At 36.0% G+C, this 25759-nt stretch overlaps 2 protein-coding genes across 3 annotated transcripts in view; one reads left to right on the top strand and one right to left on the bottom strand.

Moving 5' to 3' along the window:
- LOC133521277 (cytochrome P450 306a1) overlaps positions 1–25759 on the top strand; it is a 60524-nt gene that overhangs the window by 23358 nt on the left and 11407 nt on the right. The gene's annotated exons all lie outside the window — the stretch shown is intronic.
- LOC133521274 (uncharacterized) lies at positions 10474–12652 on the bottom strand. Its single transcript, XM_061856143.1, has 2 exons — positions 11286–12652; positions 10474–11185 (listed from the first exon to the last, which is right to left on the bottom strand). Exons 1-2 carry the CDS (start codon positions 12047–12049, stop codon positions 11122–11124), a joined length of 828 nt encoding a protein of 275 aa, XP_061712127.1. The 5' UTR covers positions 12050–12652; the 3' UTR covers positions 10474–11121.

Here is a 25759-nt window from a genome sequence, read left to right as displayed (position 1 = left end):
TACACATCGAAACGTTTCGTTGTTTTTGTTTGACTTATAAATTAGGATTAGTAATCTGAGTTCTGAGTCACTAATGCAATTTAGGATTGTATCACACATAAGTAAACAAAAGGTTTTCAAATATCGAAGTCTCGGCCCCCAATACCACTTTGTGGCGTTTGGAGTCGAGACACTAGGGCCGTGGGGTCCAAGCGCCAAGATACTTTTTAAGGAAATGAGTAAAAGGCTCATAGACTCTACCGGTGACCAGAGAGCTGGCAGCTTTCTCTCGCAGCGCATTAGTATTGCCATTCAGCGAAGGAATGCTGCCAGCATCTTTGGCACAATGCCGCGGGGGCCTTATTTAGATATATTTTAATTTAGATTAGTTTTTACCATTTTGTTTTATTATGTGCTGTATGTTTCTCATTAAATGTAATTTAAGTAAACAAAATAAAATGTGTCAGACCGGATATGAAATGTACGGAAATACACTTAAAAGCAAGATTAAACATATTAATGCGCTTTCAATTATTTTACAATAAATAAGTGGATCCATGGTGTCATTTACATAATAATATGCGTTCTCTGCTAACTTCTTTTTATATTGTGTTTTATATATTTATTTGCGTATTAGGTATTGTTTAAATACTTATATAAGTAGTATGTAGTATCTGTGTTTGTGTTTAATAGTCTCCATATTTAGCTCCTTGCATTACATGTTGACTTTTGTATGAGTTATACAATTCCTGCTACCTAAAGGTTAGGTGAAGGTGGGAAGAGATCACTTTTTAGCGATAAGATCGCCTGTTGTTACCTGGTTCTATTTTCGTTTTAAATTTATTTGTAGTTCTACATGACTGTAAAATGTATAACTGTTGGTGCAATAAAGCATATTTACTTACTTATCTACTTAACTTTATAGTAACAAATCGTTTTGAGATTTGATTTAACTGGTTAGTGCTTAAACTGGCGAAATTTTACTATTACTTACATAATTTTATTGAGTCTTTTCTTACTGTACAAAAGAAACCCTCCACTTCAATAATACGTAAAGGTATGTTCATTTGAAAGACTGAGTAAATGAAAATTAACCTATTGTAAGGATACTGTTTAGTTTATATAGATATTTTGTCATTATAATACATTTTTTCTAGATTAAATAAGCTAACTATACTATTAAAAGTATTTGTAACGATCGATCGCGTGAAGAGTAATTAAAGAGCAAAACGTGAGAATTGATATTCCCAATTTATGTATATTATATAATCATATAAAATAATGATATTGTTTTCTCTAAATATACCTACGCTCACAATGTAAGGTAATATTATAGACGACAAATATGCAAGTGAGTTACACTATAAGTATTTAAAAAATAAGCGCTATTTTTAAATTATTTACAGGATAACTAAAATAATATGAATGCATAACTATTTTTACATGATGTAAAATAGTTATGTTGGTATTCCAACAGGTATATGTTGTGACAATGATGTAAAAATAGTTATGTTGGTATTCCAACAGGTATATGTTATGTTGTCTTATTAAAATAAATAACTAATTATTGCTTCTATCTATATTTGTTTCGAGCAAGCAATGTAAAGTCCCTTTTAAACAATATTTCCCCTTAAGATAGTCAATTAAAATTCTGACAATGTTAATAACTGCACTTATAATAGAACTTACAGGAAAATGTAGACGAGATCGCCTATCTTCACGATTCTGTTTTATTTGCTCGCCCGGGATCGGCCCCTCGGCATTCCATTTCTATATCCTGAACCCAGGGGCCTGTTTCACTCGAGAATGCGACAGTAGCTTAGTAACTGACACGGTGTCATACCCGGAATGTCAAATTATGTAAAATTATTCATCATTATGGATATGCTATTCTGTCCCAAAACGCATATTCTTGGGCATAAAATTTCAAGTACTAACTGATTTTCAATTTCACTTACTATTGTTATGCGTGGCTGGTCAGTATTATAAATGACATCTCGAATTGTCACTACTGTGAACCACTCCGCCTTCTAATTTGGCCTATGGCGGGCCAGAAAAGTATTGTTCAAGAAAGTAGACGCATGGTCATCGTAATTTAGCCAAGTCACGTTTTAAAATGTCGAATAGGGACCCTGAGCGTCATTCCGTGTGCAAGATGCATTCGCTCATCACAGACGCCTGTACAACAGGTTCCGAGAATGCTCTCTCAGTTCGACGAATAACGTGTTTTTTTTTTTAATGCACCTGCTCTTATTTGGACCTCCATTTAACTGTGACCGTGTAGCAAATGCGGCCATCAATTACCGTGACAGACCTTTTTTACTCCTACTCGGCTTGTTGGTTGTGATTAATGATAGTGCGGTATTAATAACTCGTTGCTAGTCGCGTAACCAAACATTTATATCTTGATGCTCTTTGATATGTGTTACTGTGTTTAGATTGGTAATGTATGTGCTTTGGCTTATAGGTAGAGCCATTTGTCTTATTACTTTATATTTAAAACTCAAACATTTATTCAGCAAATAAGCCACAGGGACACTTTTACATGACAAATCTGAACAAGCAATAAAAATAACCAAAAATTACAAAATATAATACCAAATATGGAATCAATGAAATATTAGATCATTTATAGAGATGTAAACTCGAGTTTATTCGATGTATAATATTGTAGGGGAGAGTAGCCTTAGTGCACTACATTTTTTATAATGGTCAAAATGAAACATGATCCTTAATATATATGCCAAATATTTGTTTAAAAATGGGGTGACCCAGTGGACAAACCCTTATTTTCGTACAAAAGTGTGGGACAGCTTTGTCTCCTGGGTCACTGCTTTTAAGCAAGTTATAAAATATTGAAAAATAATAAAAAATATTGCATTACGTAGCTTGTTTATCTGTTTTTATACAATAAGAAAAAATATTATATAAAATCCGAATATTTTTTATCACTTTTGGTCAAAGTAGGTCAAAGCTGACTAAAAAAAGTTAATTTAGTCACATAATCAACGACATACATAATGGTATTCTTGGTATAATATATTATGGTATATTTACACTTCATCTAATATACACTGCCATAACTATTACATACCAATAAGTGCCAATAGTCCGAGACTGACATGGTGTCTTTCATCCGAGTTAAACACTCTACTTTTCATTTCAAATACGAGGAAAGTAAAATACATGTGCATTAAGAAAAAACATTGTTGAGTATAAACTTCAGTAAGTAGTATTGAGGGTACTTTCATTTCAATTGACAATTAAGGTAAAAAGATCGTTATTTATGGAATCGGGAGTCATTTGTCAGAATGAAAATTGTACAACAAATATATTTAAAACCAAAATGTTAATCGCTTATCGTAAAAAAAGGGCGAAGAAATACTTAGAAAGTACAGTGTTCTAGAGCAGAGAGAAACAAATCATTCTCTGCACACTTTTTTGAACAACAACGAACCACTTTCAGAGCATGAGAAATAAAAAGGGTATTTCGATATATAATAACAACATGCACCTACACCTACAATAAATTACATAAGATCAATTACAGTTGATTTTTTTTCCAAACCGACTTGATACTCAACAGTCGCTTCAATAGTGACTTTATCGCTAAGACTAGTAGATTTAAATTATGGCAGCTCTTACAGGCAGTGTGATCAACTTCAATAGTTTTAAATTATACAGAAATGCATAAAATGATAATTATGTTTAAGGATTTTTTTGTTTTAGCTTTTATGAGATTTGAGCTCCTTAATTTGTTACATTGAAGCATTGTGTAGGTACCAATTACATAGCATAATAATTGCAATTGTGTGTATCATCTATCTATCCCATCATTACTACTAGGTATTAGGTGTTGAGAGGGATGGGAGGTAGGATGGATGATAAAGAAAGCTTAATAGAATTTTGCATTTACTTAATTTGCCTAACCTAAATACCAACGTTTATAAGTGTGAGCTGGAAACATGCTGAAGCCCGTGTCAAATTTTGTGTATGATTATTATATGCGTAAGTAGCGACCTTTATATAATCGTGTAACAACATAACAATATCGGCCTCAATCTATATATATATATTAGTAGGTAATTATTAACGCAGTAGTATCATTCGTTTTTAGTGCATCATATTCCTTATGATGTACTAAAAACCCAATATTTAATAGTTCACTGTTGGAAACACATGCTGAGTGGTATGGGGCAACAAATTACGAGTATGTCACATTTTATTTGAAATGGAAATAGTGACAACTGTAAGCACTCACTGTAGGTACTGGCAGCATAAGTTTTATTGGCTCCTACGCGCATTAAGTATAGCTACAGTCATTTATATGGAGTGATCTGGCGATAATGAATACAGCGGGAGGCCACACTATCACTCGAAGACTTCGCCCGCTTTGACCTTGCTCCAGATCATTCGACCTTGTTCTCTCTGTCAAGCTAACAAGTTACAAATGCTTATCCGTGTTGATATATACATAGCATTGTTGTGCATGTAGTTATTTTGGTTAACACTTTCAGAAGTCACTAGAATTGGGTATGTTTTTTTCCAACCTTGTATGTGATAGCTACAAATTATTTTTACTTAACAAAGGTTCTGGTCTGGAAAAAGAGGACAATAAAGAGCACTAAAGAATAAAGTATAAGTCTTAGAAATGCCTGCCTGGAAGATCAATAAAAGTATCTCTTCTTGCTTCTTCTTTGTTGTGTGATGTAGTCTAACTTGTATTCTTTTGTCGTGTATTTTGGTGTTGTTGTACCGGGTTTTGACAGCTTTAGACAAATAGCACACTCACAGAGTACACAGATATTCGATGGGTCGTAACAAGACTTAACTGGTAAATATTTCTACCAGTAAATCAGCGTTGCCCACCAAGTTGTCTTTAAGAACAATACTTGGTGTAGGTTTTAAGATATTTATATTATCTGTATAATGCTCTTGTAGTTGTTGGTACTCTTACAACTAAATAAATAAATACCAAGTTTTTAAAAACATCCAGTTTCCTAAGTAACATCAGGTTAAGCAGGGTCCAAGCATATAACAGGTACGTATAAAGATACCACTACTACTATACTACTAGGACTAGTTCGCAATACTGTTTTCACCATTTCCTGGTTTTTCTAGTTGAGGCGTACTTGCTTCATGGGGGGAAATAATTTATAGGTATGGGAACCGCACGCTGACTCCACACCGACAGTTTCTATACAAATTGCAGCCGGGTTGCAGTCCGTCTGTACCGGCCCTAAGTGCCACATAACTTTATTATTCTATAAACTTAAGTGGATACCTCTAGAAATAAATACCTACCTAATTGCACACCTCAAAAGTTATTAAAAAGAATATGTACATATTATACAACCTCTATTTAGACAGAAGTAAACAGTCTATTTGAATAAGCGGGAGCTGATTGTATTAGTGTGTTTTAACTGTTTTGTGCGAAGTGCCAAATGCAATAATGGATGTCCCGGCGACGGTTTAGCTTTGATAGTTTTTTTATTATCAGCACGTGGATAAATCGTGTACGTGGGTTATACCTACTTGCATATAGGTTAAAATGATGCAAGAAAATGGCGATATTGCTGAACTTCATTAAAAGCTTTCTTCGTGTCAAATGTAGGTTTCCACAGTATTTTTTGTACAATTATGCGCTTAAGATTACATCTTACGAGTAAAGCGTGTTAAAGCTAATTAATAACGAATCAACTAACACTTTATTTATCAGAATAGACTATCTAGATAGTCTTGTTCGACTGCAGTACTATAAGTCTTTTATCTCTTAGGTATTTTAAAAAGTTTTAGGACCTTTACCACGCCCCTTCGAAAATACATACTCAATGAATGTTCTATATAATTATTGATGTAGGTTGTAGTCTCGCTGGTCCTAAACCATAATGGAACTCAATATAAATGTTACAGTTACAAATACTACCAAGAAAATTATTATGTTTATCTACAATAACTTAAAGTAAGAACAGTCCAGCGTAAAGAAATGGTCGAAGAAAGTTATAAATCGCGAAATGTTATCCTTCACTTCACTTTAATCCATTAAACCTTTTACCTAAGCTAGACAAAGTCAGCGATCATTAAAGTTTATCTACATTATTTCTAGCCTACTTAGATTGTCAAAGACAAATTACAGCTCAATTCTCCTACTCAACATTCTAATAAAGCTGAGATCTCAATTCTCCACGGCGTAACAACACGCAGACATATTCAATAAATGTATTAATTCACTATTGAATATATTTCCTCGTGAAAGTGTTTATTTACGACGGCGCTCCGTCTTTTCTCAGCTTTCCGTGAAAGATGTAGCTACAGCGCCGGGCACGGTGCAAGCGCCCCCACCCCCTGCGCGGGGCGTGAAAGCACTGCGGTCGTGCGCGGGCGCGCAAAGTGTGTCACGTACGCGGGTCGTCGACCGCCGGCCTAGACCTACATAGTGCAATTGGGCCACAATCAGCGACAGTATAGCGAGCGCGTTGACCCCACGCGGTGAAATGCCCATCTCTCTCCTTCGCACTCTTTCTCTCGACGTTCGCTAAGCGACAGCTTTCGCGCGCACGCTACTTCCTGCGACTGCTCTCGAACTGCATGCGCATGCGCTCTGACCCGCGCACAAACAGTTTTTAATCTGCATCAAACTGAAATTTATCACGCTATTTGTCGGTTATTCTTAAGCGTCACGCAGGTATCGTGTCTAATCGTCGTGTACTCCATTTTCTCCCGTACATTCTGCTCGCATGTGACCATCCGAACTATTCAACGGAACTGACATATAAGAAACTGTCATTAAAATATCAAATAATACGAGAATGTCGCTCTCTTTTAATGGCTAGTTTTGTGACAAAGTCCGAGCTCAAGGAACATCTGCTAGTGCTCAGTTATCCGTACCGCTGCGTGCGCGCGCCGTGCGTGCAATCTATTAGCTAGGCATGTGTGAACATTAGAATTTCACTTTCAGGTAAACAGGTATCTCTATCTATAATTTGAAGCTAGTTAATTTAAAAATATAATTTTGGATCTTCCCTTTCCACTTGTTTGAGTTTGGTGATAAAACAATTTCAGTCACAAAAACAATCTTATTCCGTGTCCCAAATATGAACCGTCAGGTACAGTCGCCATCAAATATATCGGAGCGGCCAAGGTGTTCACAAATATCTGAACACGCACTTTAACGTCTTGACAATACAGGCGTGTTCAAATATTTGTGACCTCTCCGATATATCTGACGTACCCGTGCCTATTTTGGTTTTAAAAATGTCAAATTAATAAACAGTTTTTTAACCCGAGTTTCAGTTCAACCAGGTCACACGTTTCAGCAATAACTTCTCTTCATGAGTTTACTTTTCATTCCGTTTGGGTAGGGGTGTATGCACCTTCCATCTACTTACTGATAGAAGCGCGACGTGCAACAAACAAACAAGAGCGAATCGAAAAGAAAGTAAAAATGAGTGCATCCGATATATGAACTAGGCAAACACGTGGCGACGAGAAACGCGCGGCGCTGCGGTTTCATCTAGGGAGAAAAAGTTAAAAGTGATCGCGAACGATCTGGAAAACTGCCGAGATTCAGAGTATTGTTTCTCGCTCCCGCGTCTCGGTGCACTTGCATTGCACATTTTTCCCCTACTTCTTCACTTTCTTCTTATGTACACTTTCTAGGCTTTATGGTGAAATGCCTGCGCTTTCTAACGTAACACTAGAGCAAGTTTTTTCTTTGCGCCTCCCGTTTTCAATGAAATCGAGTTGATATCGTCATTGATGCTTAATCTGACTTTTATTTTGTAAACAGCTGACGGACACATTGTGGGAAGAAATCCCACAATGTTTTTGACAGATTCCAACATTTCATATAATTCGCTTTTATAATTACTATTAAAATAGAATTAGATAGTTTCGTGAAAAGGTTGCTTTGTTGTATAAGATGGCAGTACGTTTTTTTACATAATACAAACGACATTTAATACGTAGGTATAACAAATCGTGAAATATGCCTGTATTTATATCTGCATAATACCTAGCTTCTCTTCGTCTGTTGTTAGCTTTGTAATGTTCTTATTTAGGTCGCGGAGGTTGCTCTGGAAATCTGCATACTAAGACGGAAGTCGGTGCTATTAGATATTGTAGGTTTCTCTATCGGAGAAACTTTCGGAGTGAGGGAAGTGTGTCACGGGCTTGGTGGTGGTCGTGCACCCACGGAAATGGGTCCACGACAATAAACTATAAAGCATGTCTATGTGGGGCATCGGGGCCCAGGCTCGCGCGGTCGGAGCGCGCACTTCTATGCAAATAGGCAGGAACTTTCTTCCGGCGCTGCAGCGAGCTATTGTTTCGATTTCTCCGCCTCTGCGATAGTTACGTTCCTTAAAATAGATGCCCTATTTCATCTCACCATACAGTCCACAGGTATACCCTGCGGGTATTTATCATCTCGTTTATATACCTACTGTATCGATGTTTACTATCATTTTGCATATTTGCCAACGTCAAAAAAATGATCATGTTATTTGAGCTAATCAAACTTGGTACAGTGCCTTTATTCGATAACAGAACGCTTTCATTGAAATCAATTACAAATTGTATTGTTTCCGCTTTGTAGCACAATTTGCTTAACTTAACTGCATATTTTTTTCGATCTTTGTTTTTCGATTGCGGGGAAAAGCAATTGATTTAAAATTTACAATGTCAATAGATGTTATAAGCAAGTTTACCGCAACATACATTTCCCTGTGTAGATACCTATATGACAATCTCTACCACTGGATATGAAAACAATTTCTCTTTCAGAGAAAACTAGAAGAAAGTGTATACTCGTACTAGGGATATTGGCCTACCGCTGTTTTGCTGATAGTAGTAGTAGGTACGGTCACGTCTGAAAATATCGATACCAACAAAGTGCCAAAAATATGTATACACTACCCTAATATATGGGCCATAAAGTTGTGTACACATATATTTGGCTCTTCGATCGTGTCGATGTTTTCAGATGTGACTGTACATGTAGAAATGTAGGTTTTTTTTAAATAAAAAAATGGATACATATGTAATATCGCTCGCAGACGTATCTATTTATTACAAAAAATATTTTATATAAGTATGTGTTATAACTAATTGATAAAATTCCATTAAAATAAACCAGCGGTTGCAGCATGGTTCCATTTTTATCACTTGTCACTATGCCCGTCACTTTCGTGCTTACATACTTGTTAGAACGTGACAGGCATGGTGACAAATGATAAAAAAACCGCCCATCTTAGCCCTACTGCTGGTTTAATCGGAACTAAATTTAAATATGGTCTGTAAGACCACGGTACTGTATTTTGTCGCAGTCAGAAATGTTAACAGTCAATTTGATTTGTTGTTTAATGACAAAATCTAACACATATAAAATATTTAATTAAATTTACTCGTACTGTAGGTAAATAATAAGTAAATAAATATTAAGACACTCTTACACAAATCGATCTGTAGAGTACTAGATAGAGTAAGCTCAATATGGCTTCTATTGTGGGTAATATACAACGATACATAATAGATGAACACACAAATAAATGCGCTTACCAGGATTTGAACCTGGGACCTCCTTCTTAGTTGGCAGGGTCACTACGTACGTATACGAGTAGGAGGCCGTTAATTAAATAGTAAAATTCAATTTTGCTACTAAAACTGAAGCAGCACAAGTTAATAATCTAATAATTTTATCACTTACTTAACACGCTGCTGCAGCTAATTTATCGTATAATCAATTACATTGTAAGAACTTTAATGGTGGCTTTAAGCTTTTATATGGATACTGGTTGTAGGTAAGAACAAGGCAATGATGATCATAGAGTTTTTATGTGATAATAAACTATATGGTCTAGTATCACTTCCAAGCTAGTACTTTTAGTACTAGACGTCATAAATAGATAAACACATTACTGAAATGAAGAAGAACATCAAAATTGTAAGTTAAGTAGCCAGGGTCACTAACAAATGCCATCGAAAAAATACGATTTCTAGAGCGCACAAAAACCCGCTGGTTGAGAAACTCATTTAGTGTAGGTCTAATGGCCATCTCGCGGGCCACGCGCATTTGGGAGCACGCGATGCAGATTACTTACCTATTAGATGTAGTATACAAGGAAAATTTTGGCCACTGGTAGCGGTTGCAGATAACCGCTTATTTAAACAAGTTAAACTACCCAGAATTAGGAATACTTTTAATTATAAAAAATAATTAGTTTTCTCGACCTTTGCCAGCTTGTGGCGCTTTTTACATAGTATGTCCTGTTCACTCTAAATAGAAATAACATAAAAAATTATACCAATTTTTTTTTATTCCTAGTAAATTATGTACTGACAAAATACAATCTGAGAATTAAGTAGGTTATAAAACTAGGTCTTGTCCTACTAATAATTTATTTGAAACTTTCATGGTATCAGAAAGATCAAAATTTAAAAACAAAATCATTTATTCAGAGCTTCTGGAAGCTATGTAGTATGTAGGGTCATAGTTGCCAGTGTAGACTAAATTATACGGCGATTAATGATTAAGCAATTTCCTTTTGCAGCATTAGTCCTCAGGACTGAAAGAATGATTTAAGAAGGGGAGCCACATTTTTTTTAATGTAATTTTTTTTTATTTTTATTAGGGTGGATTCCTGTCACTAGCATAGTAGCTACTAGCTTATGTTTGGTATCAATTTCGAGTAAATCAAACACGTAGAATTCATTTCTGCTAATTATTTTGCAATATTTTTCACAGAAACGCAAAAAAAAGAAAAAAATCAAAATTGTCATTTTTCTTTTTTTGCACAAAGTCTTCCATATCATTTTTGATTTAACAGATAATAAAATTACAATAATTTATTTAGAAAGCCCATTTCATCTCCTCTTCAAAAAGTACCCACATGATGGATGAAAAAGTTATAATATGCATGAAAAAAATACATCTCGTCACAGTATAAAGAACATTATAAATTAAAAAGACCTGTTTTTGACCTCACTCTTCTGACAAAAAAGATAGTGCAGTTTCAGATAATATAGGCGTCTCTAAATAATGGCTGTTATTGAGATTCATGTATAAAGTAATCTAAAACGCCTTATTTTTCAATATTTATTAATTATATCTAATCAAAAGAAACGTCGCGTCGTGGTTTATTATTACGGAATATCATCTTCCGTGCCGTCTTCCATTTCGTCTAATAATGCCTCGCTGTCTATTATACTGTAACAAACGAAATAAGGATAAGTGCCCAAGATAATTAATTATTAAAGAACCTATTAAAATTATACTTGAAGTATTAATATAAGCATAAAATTTTTACCTTGAATTGTCGCAGTTTCCTCTGCAGTTACATAACTGCGTGCATTGCAACCCTTTTTGGCTGCAGGAACATCGACCTCTGCAACCTTTTTTACAGGAACATTTGGTAAGCTGGCTGACAGATTCCCAGATATAGGCCTGCGTGATCCATGTCGGCTTCCATACATCCCCTGTGTCAGTCCATCCCCAGTTCATCGGCGAGACAATTTCAGGCAGTGATTTTAGGGCTTGTCCCCACACTTGCCCTGCCTGATAAGCTGCCCTCATAATATGCATTTTAAGGGCATCTTTTGTTGGAGGAATGTTTTGGAGCGACCTATTTTTTGTTGTGAATAAGAATTTTCTTGCATCGTTTACACTGATGATGTCAACATGTCCACAGTATAGCCGCACCACATATTTTTCTAACGTATTAAATACATTCTCGGGCATTTCTTCGAGTGGATTAGATAACCCTTTGAAAGCTGCAGTAACCTCGGGATATCGTTGCCAAGTATTCCAAGTCAACGTTTTGCTCTTAGAATAAAACGCTGAAACGGTGTCACACCCTGTAAACACATGATAGCCTCTTAAAGCTTCTGCTTTATCTGCGCCTAAATGATTTGCTACTTCATGCACCGGTATGTAGTTGTGATGTTTACCAGTGCCGAAAGATATCCACAGCTCTTTAAGATCATGAAGTGTGAAATAAAAGGATATCGCTATAACCACAACATCAGAATCAACCGTGTGTATTGTAATTTTTGATGCGCCATTGAGGGCCATGTCTTGTGCATGTAAAAGAAAACGGCTATCTGCCTCTTCAACATAAATCTCGAGCCCATTTGTTTGATTTTATTTTGTTATCTACGTTCGTCACTACCTGTTGCACTTCGGCATATTCAAGCGCGTAGGAACCTAGTAATTCAAAAAGAGAAAGAGAAGAGGCGATGTTTGTGCGTGCACGCGTAGCGAGCGTCGGGTGGTGGCCTTGAACAGATTAATGAGTGAGTCGTTTGAATCATCGGAATCGGCAAATTTAACATTAAGTTATCGTGAAAAAAGTAAGATATTTATTAATTTTCCGTTTATTTCTAGATTTTTGTATTAAATACTGTAAGTATTATTTGATATATGGAATCTATGTCTCTAGATTAGTTGAAATCATACTAAACTTAACGTTGTAACAGGAAAAAATATATATTTATACTTAATTATAATATTTTATTAACTGAAGACCCCCCCCCCTCCTATCCTCCCTACATCAGAAAATGGTGTGGCTCTCCTTCGTAAAATGATCTATGGGTTCTAGGTATTCACTTTGCAAAAGGAAACCTTTTAATCATCAAACGCCGTAAATCACATTTTTTTGTCGTCTACAGATGCCACTATCACCCTTCAAGTCTTATATATAATTTTGCATGTAAATTATAAAATGTATACTGTTTTCAAAATATGAGGCCCGCCGAGTTTCATGTACAGTATCTTCTCAGGTCAGCGGAGAAGTGTCCAAACTGTGAAAGTTTTGCTTTCCTTGGCATTCATTAGTGCATTGTTATATGCCTAAACTTAATAATAAATACATTTGTCTTCTCCAACGCTTCATAACCCGGCATCTGCAGGAGGTAGTCTAAGCCGCGACCACGACCCGCGCAATATCGCCGCGCGGGCGCAGCGCGCGGCTGCGCTAACCTACTTTGCGACCATTGATCTCTTTGTTTGTAAACATGGCGTCGACGACGCCCTAATCGCTTGCCGAACTCGTATGCGCAACCAACTCTAAATAGCATTGCATCTTTGTACTTTTAAATTGCTGCTGATTTCATGTATTAGATTAAGGGGTGTAGATAGGAGATATTAAGTATTGTTATTTGTTTAATTTTTTTATCGATCGACATGGAGAAATGGAGAGGAGACATATCTCCGAAGACGAGTGCTTTAAAAGCTAATATAGATGAAAGATTGTTAAATATCTGACTATAATCATTCAGTACATTAAGAAAATATGAAAATTGTATATGAAAATTAATTGTATTGTTGATTGCTAATTTTAGTAGTGATTAATAAATATAAAGGCATTTTCAATTAATAAAAAAAGCAAGTAATGAAATAACTTACGAATTGAATACGGTCGACGAAGTTAACTATGTGTATATTGAATGTTATGTTGGAATTTAAATAAATCGCATTTATTATTCGTTTATTCTCATTTCTGATGGAGCTCCATGTTGTTGATATTGAGTCGATTTTCATTTCTAAAATTAGACAAAGCCACCAAATATGGTATGAAAAGCCATTTTTGACACCTTAGTTCCTCACATATTGTGACACGACCGCGATACTAAGAAAGTAACCATATGTCCTCTTCAACTTTCTATAACGCATCAGCATTTCGAATAGCTAACGAATCGATGACCTTGACCAATACTTGCAATATTATTATACATGGTCGCCATGCGTTATGTTGTTATAAAAAAATACTGGTATTTTTGTAACAATAATAGTACCTAGGTGATTTTATACAGAGATCAAATATAAATAAACATTGTGATCTACATTAGCATAACCACAATTTAAAACGAATATACATAAAGTAATACGATTCTTCAACGTAGTAAAAACTACTCCACGGAAATTGTTATATACTTACAGAAGTGTTAAAGTCAGTGCATGAACATTTGATTACACTTACCGTAGCCTTCCAGATATTGTTCGTAGCACACAGAGTGGCAGCTACGCCATGCATAGGCTACGCTACGTTGTAAGCTTAATACATAACATCTAGAGAATAACAGGCCAATTCTAGTTTTTGTTATTAGATCTGTTTCCAATATGATACTGATCTGTCCGGGTCAAAATTGACATTTCTTCAAACAAAAAGAAAAATTAGATTTGGCCTGTATACTCTTCATAGAAACTTGGAGACCAATTCTGACTTAAAATCTCATTTTTGCGTCGCGCGATAACTAAATGACATAATTCAAATATCATTCTGATGTCAGTGTTCGTTCGAATTGACCTCATAGGCGGGCCTCACTACCGATTAGGCCAGATCGATCGTCAAATATATTTTGATACAGTAGGTACAATTTTTTAACACAAATAGGTATTTATTTTATACAAATATTTTTAGTAATAAATTTACAATAGATAGGAGATATTTCTACCTACATTTGTTGTGCGACAGAACGTTCAACAAACATAATGGTGTAATATTGACCAAAAGTGTAGTCTTGCAAAATATTGACGAGTATATCACCGCCCAAATATTACAGCTCATTGTTTTACTATCGTGGTACTTCGTGCATTAACAAACAGTGCACAAGATCTGACCTCAATACTCGAATATTTATTCTTCTGACGACGCCACCTTAGTAAGTAAGTACCTATATAAATAGTACTACACGTCTTGTCCAGTAGGTTAAACTAGTATATATTAAATGGTATAGGTACTTATGTGGATTGATAGATACTAGATAAATTAAATAGTAACATTATCTGGTTGGTATTGACGGAGACGTGTAAAGGTGAAGTCGAGGCGCGACCGTCAAGCGGTCTCTGCCCTTACGCTTTGTTACGTAAAGAAAACGTGCCTATTAGAGCTAAATTCGTTGTAAATCCCTTCACATTGTCAAGGGTCATTGAACCGGTACCGCTCTGCTAGTCCCCCGAAGAATGCAACGACACCGATGGGCCTCTGGTGGCGGCGGCGCGGCGAGCCGGTGCGCAGCGCGAGCGCCTCGGAGCGCGCGCGGGCGCCGTCGGTCGCAAGGCGGTTGCGCGACTGTTTGCCTCCCAGCATCCATTCCGCACACATTTCGAAATAAGCTTTTAAGGACTGCCACATAGACAAATGTCGAATTTCTTGTTTGCAAAATTTTATTTACAAACAAAGCAACAAGAAATCGATGAATATTCCCTTTGGTATATTATAAAACTATCACGCGAAATACTTTAAGAACATACAAAAATTATACCAACATAAGAATGGGTCTAACAAAAAAATATTGGCACTTACCAATTATCATTTTATTCGTTACTGAATCCATCCTTTACACAATAAGTATTATAAACAAGGTCGAGAGGGTAAAGATCCAATTAAGAATTTTAAAGTGAAAATAAAATACCAAGAGTTGTATTTTTTCACTTTATTTCGTAAGCATAACTACTTGTAACTTGAGCTCGGCGTTAAGGAGGAGAACGAAAATAATGTTTAGTGTATACCTATTATAATTTATAACCAAGTGACAAATAATTTGAATTTTGAACCTATTATATACCTACTTTAAAAGTGTATCAAAACTATGAAATATCACAAATCTGTAGTAATAACAAAGTCGTGTGTAATTTAGTGATAAATCTAATCAACTATAATTAAGAAGTAAACACACACGACGTCTGTATGAAGTCTAATAATAACTCAATCGTTAGGTCGCATTGGAGAGTTAATTATTCCTGGAATCTTCTAGACTATTGTGCAACAGCTGCTCTGGGGCTGCTAAGGCTTTAGCCTCGAATACGTTGACCCAACGCTACAACTGGTCGACCACCTTTTTCGCGCAAACTAAAAATAAAAGAGGAACGACGTTTGCAGCGACGGGATACAGGCATTCTAGACTCTACGAGTAGTTGCCGGAGCAAAAGATCAAAAAGAAGCCAACCCGTTCAGTGCCCGTGTGGACGACCGGACGCGGCGGCCGGCGACTTTTGTCCGCGATGTGCGATTGAAAGTAAAAGATAATAGTTATGCTTCGATTGAGATCTGACTCATTGACAAGCGTGCCTCATTAGTGATACTATTGACTTGATTGACATTGAATGTTGCCTTGCTCCTCAATAAAGATATTGAATGTAATCAACTGGACTCATATTGACTTTGAGTCTAAGGCATTCCACATAGGTGCTTGATCTCATTAAAATATCAGTAAATTATTATTCACGTTAAACAGGGGACCACTTACCTATACATATCGGAAGGAAAGCAACGAATTGGATTGAGTTCGAAAAGTTGCCATGCTCCCTGTTTGAGCTTAGTGTCCTGATGTCCCCGTCTCCGAATTTTGTACGGGTTAGCTTACGTCCCCGTTTAAAGCTTACCCCCGCGGTGATCCTCACCGGCGCGGCACGGCAAAAAATACAATTGGCCCGGTCGACCCTACACTTATGGCAACCCAATCTTAGTAGAACATTGCCTGGGAATTTCCGATAAGGCACTGTCATTGTCCGCAGCAGACGCGCTGACTTAGTGTTATCCTAAGTTAAGCTTTAATATTGTTCACAATGTACTTGTAACAATTACTTGCTCAGTATACACATACATATGTATCGCACTTCACTAGACTATAATATATGCAGAAAGCGCCTTAAATGATGGGCCAAATTAGCTACCAGCGGGACGATAGGAGTTGACCGGGTGAGGATAGCCCCCGCATTTGAATACAATGTACGCTACGGGAAAAGCACGACATCGAATTGTTTGTATTGGCAACATACCAGCTCACATGTCCCTTATATTGACATTTTACTTGAGAATATCAAACCTGCATTCAGCATTCCGGCGCTTTAATTAAATATTAAATCTAATCAATCGCCGTCACATTAATATAATGCAAAGGTTAGTTGGATTCGTTCGGTGCCAGTAAAATGTCCTTTTAAGTATTACGCAGCGCTGGTAGCGGGCGTCCACCTCTGGCAACCTTGCGTTGTGTCAGTAACACTGCAACTGGCAGCGCGGGCGCGGGATAACTGTACGGTGGTTGAATGAGAATCACGAGCTGAGGTGATGGTTCCCGGCTGATACAATGTTTCTGAATACATAATGAAAAACTAAAAAACTTTTCATCACAATCGAGAATATAATTAAATTAATCATCTATAAGCTAAGTTTCCCTTTTTTGTCGCGTCTGACAGTTTAAAATACAAAATACCCATGTCACTTCGTAATATGCTGAGTAGAGGGATATACTGAGATGCATGAAAATAGCATTATATACGAGTAGTTTCTGGATATTTGATGACTTGTCTGGTCTAGTGGGTATCACCCTGCCTATGAAGCCGATGGTCCCGGGTTCAAATCCTGGTAAGAGCATTTATTTTGTGTGATGAGCACCGAGTCATGGATGTTTTCTATGTATTTAAGTATTTATAAATATTTATATATTATAATTATTATATATATCGTTGTCTAAGTACTTACAACACAAGCCTTATAGAGCTTACTGTGGGACTTAGTCAATTTGTGTAATAATGTCCTATAATATTTATTTATTTATATTAATTATATGTAAGATGTCTAGTATGTAAGACTCAACTAAACATTAAGTGGACAAGTAAAATGGCTACTTCTTCATCGCTCATTGATCATTGATCGCTACAAAACATACAAATTCTCTTTATTGCACAATCTTAGAAAAAATGTACATGGAATCACATATAGTACATGAAGATAGAGGTATACAACAGGCGCTACATGAGTAATTGAGTAACGCCACACTTTGCGTGCCACAGATATTGTAGATTGATGGGAGCAGCTTTTGACAAAGAGTCCCTTGAAATAATTTGTACTTCACACATGTAACTAAAAGTAAAAAAAAAAATTTTTTATTATAAAAATTCAGTTGTTCCATTCACTTGACCGGCTTTTTTAAGTGAAGGGAATTTTGTATTTATACTTGCAACTACTTATTGGTCTATTACCTATGCGTAGACAACTCATAATTAGTTTAATAATCTTGCACTCATATTCTTAATAGGTTTGCGTCCTATGTCTGATTGACTGATGTCAAGTGGTCTAGACTGCCTAGGCTTGCTCCGACTCTGTCTAGACAATCCTAATACACCACTGGCCAACAATCAATGAATACCGAGTAAACAATTTAGTTAGGCATTAACTAAGATTAGGGTTGTCCATAAAAGTCTGCATGTTTTCAATATCAAGGTACACATATTTTATAGACATTTTTTTTTAGATTAGGCAAATGAGGCTTATCTTCTACATGTAGTACTTAATTACTTTATAGCAATATTTGTAATCAATCTACCCGATTCAAACTTTAAGGCCCCATTTTATTTAGATGGTTCAATATCTTGCATAAGATTTTCGTTACATTGCGGTATTTGGTCGATGGAATGAATTTATTGCACTCTGTAGTTATGTAGCAATTTTTCATCCCAGTTCTTGAACCATCTAAATAGGGCTTTATATATGTAAAAAATTTCCTAAAGATACGATGTATAACAAATTTAATCCATATCGCATCTTAAGCAAATGTTTCACGTATCTTAAAGTTCGAATCGGGCGTATTCTCCTATAATTTCATACGAGATTTTTTCTGTTTGGAAATACATAGGTATCAGTATGAGGTCTAATCATTTCATAATATTACTTATTTGTAATTAAGCGAAGTAGATCCCTTTAGATTTTTACTAAGGTATTTAACAGTTATTATCAAAACTGTCATTGCATTGTGTAAATAGTATAGATTTTGGCGGTAACATATACGCACATTTATATTAAGTAAGTAATAGTAGTTTATGTGACTGCTACATGATAAAAGACATTAAAATACACGAGTGTGGGTTTAAAAAACGAACGAAGTGAGTTAGAAGGATCACACGAGTGTTTTAATGCCTAATTATGTACAGTTACATACACTATTTTATATACATACATATTATAAACTTTCTATGATATATTCACTACCCCAAATACTTATTATTACCCAACGTTGGGGTATCGTTGCTCTCTTGACGGAACTCGCGGATATGTGGTGGCGTCATCAAAATATTTTTATCGCTCATTTTACACAAAACTATTGCTATAGTTACTTTAAAAACAACAAAACATATTAATTTTATACTTAAAACTAATTAAAAGATAAACTGTACGTCAAATGGCGATGAATGAAAACATTTTTTAAACATTCGTAGTCTTTTTTAAATTCAGAGACAAACTAGAGTCGGGGGCCTATTTCCGTTTCGTTCGATACAAATTAACATACCAGATATATCAAAATTGTATGGAATTGACATATCATTTCGAACAAAAAGGCATCTCGACTGATAATAGAATAGAGGTCAAATCCAATTGCTTTTTTTTCAGAGATGTTCCAAATTTGAATGTCATAACCAAATCGATTTTGATGTAGTTATGAAGCAATTACAACATTATCATAGATAAGAAATTTGTTGTAACAAATCAGTTTATCGTAATGTTGGCCATTATTTACGGATTTTGAAGGCATCATAGAGGGTTTATGATATGTGTGTAGGTAAAGTTACTAATAGCATCCGGGCCAGATAGAACACTCACCTACTCGCATGAAACATTACGCAGCAAGCTTTTATGATTATTGTTACCTTCAGCGAAGCCTTTTTATAATGACGTCCGGGATACATTGTGCCTATACGTGAAACTGCCATAACAGAATGTCAACGCAAATGAAACTCGTTTGCATTAAGTTTTTGCACTCCAAAAAGCCCGGCACCAGCCACAGCTCATCTGCAGGCCGTCAACTAGTCGTCAAATAGACGTAAGCACTTAACGGCAGAGCCAGATTTCCGTCTAGGCTCACAATGCCCGGACCTAGTAGGGGCCCAGGCAACCTAGCAATTGGTATTGAGATAGAGAAAGGGCCCCTAAATTCTAAGTGCCATGCCAAGTGCTTAGGGGTCCTAGGTCTCTAAATTCGGGCATGCTTAACGGAAGCGACTCGCGCTTGCGTCTGGGCGACAGCACGCTAATAGCGTATGTGACAACGGAAAGCATGGGCGGTAAGTGTCCCCGCGGGCCGCGCCGATGCTGAGACGCAAGTACGGTGATAACCGCAACTATAGTGAAATGCAGCTAAGAAGTCAATCCTGACAGTGATGAATTAATCCTTATATATATGACACTAACGGTTAAACGGTCTTAGCTTCGTAAATATAAGGGTCATGGAGTTAGACCAAAGATAATTTGAAATAGAGGTGGATTGTTAAAGAAAATTTTGTAGTCTCAGTAAATGTACGGCTATCTTTTGACACATGATTAAAACTTTAGAACGTCATTTGACTTTGATCCCTATTCTTTCACTGACATGTGGTAAATTTATTAAATATTAAAAAGTGGCGCCATCTTACCGGGCATCGGCTAAAGGTTGTGCCGCCATCGCTCGAAACGATGCCGCCATACCATTGGCATTTGATCTATTAGATGGCGCCACTTTTTGATATTTAACAAATTTAACATTATAGCAGTGACAGAATAAGGATCAAAGTCAAATGGCGTTCTAAAAGTTTTAATCAAGTATCGAAAGATGGCAGTATATTTATCGCGCTTCAAAATTTTCTTTGACAATCCTTCTGTATTTCAAATTCTCATTGGTTAGACTAAGCTAAGTTGGTAGCGACTTTCAAAGCCCAGACTGTCAAAGTGTTATTTCAACGTCATAATTTGATAGAAGTTTGACGTTTAAAATAACCCTTATACAATTTCGGCTATCAAAATCGCTGCCAACTTAGCTTGGTCTAACTCTAGTGGCGATTCACTATACCGCAAGTGATTGTAAGCGCGGATACTGCGAGTTGTCAACGCACCGCTTAGCTTGTGTCGAGCCAACACGATACTGATAAGTGTGCGGTACCGTATGAAGTTTTTTTTACAAACAATTTAATACTCATCGGCTCGGGTTGCGATGAGAAGGTGCGCTCCGGTGCCGTGCTTTTAGTGTGTACCTTTATACTTTTAGTTACATTCCCTTCAGTGACATGGTTCACTAATTTTTTTTCTCGAATATGACCTTATGTTGGTAGGTAGTGTGGCCCGCGCCCAAACCTGACTTCTTATGTTTTTGTGCTTTATTATTATTCAATACATTAATTTATTAGTGAGATATAAAACAAGGAATGAATTATCATGCTTCTCCTCGCATCTCTCGTCGTCGCACCTGTTTATTGATTCTGGAAGAGTACAGCGAAAACTAGTTTTAACTGATAACTTAACGTTTACTTTTACTTTTTTTATTTTAAATAATTAGTAAAATCTAGTCTTCACTTTGCGAAAACTAGTCTTGACTGAAAAATCTTAGTTAAAACTAATTTCTACTATGGTATTTTGCGAAAACTAGTTTTACCTAGTGCAAACGCGTTTTCACCAAGGTGACACGGAAAACTAGTTTTAACTAGGGAAAACGGCCTTCTTTACACTTAAAACGGCTTTTTACGGTAACATAGATAAACTTAACAGGATTTACCATTAAGTATTTATCTATCTATATAAGCCGTAATAGGCAATGATAGCGTTTGCCTCAAACATTTCTCACATAAAATGATGATGCTTTTTCTCAGAACACAACAGAACACACGAGTAAACATGAAAAAAAATGTTGAGTGCGGATAAATCGGCATCATTTTTTTTTTGTTTATCTGTGTCAAATGGACCTTTGCATAAAATTGTATGATTGCATAAAATTAAATAATGTAATTTATTATTATACAAACAATGTCAATACTTTAATTAACTTCAACTTAACATAGTTATACTGAAAGGGTTATTTTCATCCGGGAATTCCCAGCTCGCAAGGGCGAGCAGGGCTCAGTAAAGCGCATTGTTTCTCAGATCGGGAAATAAACTACAAAAAATAAGCGTAGCACATTATACTGCAGAAAAACCATCTTTTTTAGATCATTTCAAGTGTGAGACCTTTACAAATCATATCTACCGCTTGTAATAATTCACGTAAAATCTTATCTTGTACCTAATAAAACAATGTTAGTTGTGACCCTTTGCGACATGGTCGTAATAGTAGAGGTTGTAAGTGGCTTGAATTCTAGTCGTGGCGTGTTATCAGCTTTTAATAACTAACGTAGAATACTGCATCTGAATATATCGAAATTGCTTACCTTTTTGAGAAGCTTTCAATTCAATTCAATTCAAAATATTTATTTGCTTTTGAAAATATCATTGGCGTGCTTATTGCTGCTCAATCCAGGTGTTAAGGGACTGATTAACAGTCTGCCGGATGGTATCGGCCTGTCAGTTGTTCGGAACTGTCAACTTTTTGTTCTAACTGACAGGCCGATACTGTCCGGCAGACTGTTAATCAGTGGCCTTTAGAAGCAACGTCATCTTTCAGTGTCGTTATCACTTAATATACGCTGTGTTATATAATTTTCTGTTTTTTTTCTTCTTTGGGTAAAATTATTTGATAAATATAATTAGGTTGTTACTGAAATAGTAAGCTACATATTTGACCTGACCTTCATTTAACGCCAAGTGATACTAGGACTCCTCAGGTCGGTGGTCAGGTCGGTCAGGTGCTAATAAAATAAATGACTACCGATAGCCTTCTAATGAATCTACAAGAAAATCGTGCACACTGATTCGATTTAGAGTAATAGATAAAGGCCGTATGGGAGAGACATTCGGAAAATGGACTATGCAATGAGCTCCGTAGTAGTAGCTGAGCTAGACATTAAGATGAAAGAAGGAAAGGGTATAATTACAAGTAGGCTTATTATGCTTTTGATAATATGTTCAGGCTATACATTCAAATGAAAGCAACATCAAAATATATAAGATACATTGTACAAAATCGTGGGCATTTGCGACAAGCGGGCGAGGTCGGGTAGTCGCGGACGCAGGCAGCGCGAAGTGTGAAGGCCGGTCAGCGGCCGAGCCTTATCGGACCGATCGTAACGAGATCCTAATACCGATTAATGTGTAGTTGCGCCTGACCACGTGTCGCCTGATCGCCTCAACTACAATACAAATATCTTATTCAGTGTCTTAACTCATCTTTATCGTTAGGTTCAGTCAGAAGATGACCATCCATAAGCCATCCTGCCGAAAAACATAGCCTAGTCATTTTACGGATGGATATTAAGGCGAATTGGAATTTTATGGCGTTCTTTTTGTGAAACAGATTATATAATAATATCATGATTCTAGTATCCGTTTCGAAATGAAATAAAACGCCGTTATATGCTTCCAGGCACAAATTTGAAGAAAAGGAATTTCGTAATCGGTGGATTTTCTAATAAAACAAAAATCGGTGTTAATATAATACAAAAGTAGACATCCCCTTTTTAATTTATTATAGGTAGCGAACATCTCCATCATCAGGCGCAGTGTTCCTTCTCTAGAGACCTCTGGCCGCGTAGCCAACGTTACAATCGTTAACGCTCCGTAGCGTAGCGTAGCCATCTCTCTCTATTACTCTTCCATATTAGTGCGACTGTGACAGTTGCGTTTCGTTCGCCACGGAGCGTGAACGATAGGCACGTTGGCTACGCGGGCTGGTTCTTCTACGTATAGAAAATGTTTCTCTCTGTTAATTTCTTGGGCTCATTAGCTTAATTGGTTAGTCCGCAAATTGATACAGTTACAAGCGTATTATAAAAATGGGTGCAAAACTAAGCTCTACCTTTACAAAATACTGATCGAATAGGTGTGAGACCATTTTAATAATCTTGCTTACTTCTAATAAGTTGCTTTATATTTTAATGATTTGTAGGTATATATAAAGGGCCCGATTTTGCTTTCATGTACAATTAAGGTACTGCTTGTGTTAATCTCTTATTAGTGCCGCTTGGTCACCACCAATCACATCACTAGATGCATTTTACCCACATGAACTTAATTGAATAAACGCACACCCACACAAATCGATATCACGAACAAATGCGGTCTCATCGGATCATTGCGAGAGCAAAAATGTTCCATGTAACCATACATAGGCTTTATAGGTGTATAGTTTGATACGACATTATTCGCGCTTAAGCCCGATATCGGCCGCAGCAGTATAATCTATACAATGTCAATTAACCGAGTGATCGCCGACTTTATGACGCGATTAACTTAACGCCTGGGGTCGACGCAGGATCTCTTCCTTCCATATATCTTTGTCGCCCGCAATCTTATCTTTATTTCATATCGCGTACTTAGTTTTCCTATCCTCTTACATCCCTCTCCTCATTTATTTCTAATAAGTAAGCTTGCTATCAGAAAGTTTCATGTCCGTAAAGTACAAAAGTCATTCGTTGGGCAATGCATTTATTTTTTATAGCAAGTACCTGACGATGATTTAAGATTACCCTTTCCAGCTCTTAAAAATTACTTAAAAAAGTCATATATGTTGAAGGCTTATTACAGAGTTGAGGACTACTTGACAGACAAACGTGCATGGTACAAACCGGAAACTGTAGTAAAAAAAAAAGAAGTAGCATTTAAAATCATTGTATTATGTGTAGGTGACACAACTCAGGTAAGAAAGCACATCAAATGTTTAATGTAGGTACTTCTTAGCAATTAGTCAATACTAGTTATGTACAGAATGTAGCATTAGTTTATGAGACTGCTTGTTTAACAGTTCAGACGCGGTTTATTTATTTAGTATAAATTTTATTTTGACACTTGGAGAGACTTTACACCTCCAAATTTTATTAGTTTTAGTACTCTGACATTGGGGACCTTTTACATCTCCAGATTTAATGTGTTTTTAACCATAGAGACTATACATCTCTATTGTATTGTAGTAATTATTTATTTTAAGATTATTATAATGTAATGTTTACCCAGGTATTGGCTGTTGTATTTATAAATGTTGTTATGTATTTTTCATGTCACTATATGATGTTACTATAAATGTTGTATTGACTTGTAAAAGAGCCCTTGAGGCCTACTTGCAGAATAAATTTTTGAATTTTGAATTTGAATTTTGAATTTCAATTTTGTATTTGAATTTAAAATATATCACATTTCTTTTATTTTATTTTTCTTTTGTAAGAACTCAATATGTTTTCTGAAAGAGATACGTATGTATTTGTATGATTTTATGTACATATGTATTTTTAAATCATAGCATCTACTGTATGTAATTGCATGATTTCTATAGTAGTTTATATTGTATTTTTTCTTATTTAATGATAAAGATAATTTATTTTCCAAGTAGGCATATTACAATGCGCTTATGAACGTCAAATAAAGCTACGCCGGCTCTAACCCGGGAAGATTTAAATCCCCCCTAAATTGTTTGAGGGTATCCCAATAAGGGACCGGCAAAAAACTCGGCAGGGCACCTCTTCTCAAATCAAAACACTACATATTATAACTAATATGCATTAAATAAAAAAATACAATTTAAATTAATATGGAATTTTAATAAAGAGATAAAATAACATACAGTACGTACTTACTTAGAAATTTGATGCACTAGATTGCTAATTCATGACGTTACATTGTTAAACATTCCTATCCATGATATAATCACTTATTTTATAGTATGCTCCCGAATTCTTACTTAACAACAGTTTTGAATTTAGAATCTGTAAGCTCGGTGTCATTTTTTGTTATCTTGTTATATAATTTTATACAATTTCCCAAGAACGACTTTCTTGTTTTAGCCAGTCTGTAAGATGTTACAATAATGTGTTAGCTTTCCTGTGTTTCTTGTAGCCTTTGGGTTATCAACTTTCGTTGGGCAATTGTGTAAGTTTTTCTTACAAACATTATTATTT

Source organism: Cydia pomonella, chromosome 9, assembly GCF_033807575.1.
Source record: "Cydia pomonella isolate Wapato2018A chromosome 9, ilCydPomo1, whole genome shotgun sequence".
Lineage (NCBI taxonomy): Eukaryota > Metazoa > Arthropoda > Insecta > Lepidoptera > Tortricidae > Cydia > Cydia pomonella.
This window is presented reverse-complemented; position numbering and strand designations above follow the sequence as displayed.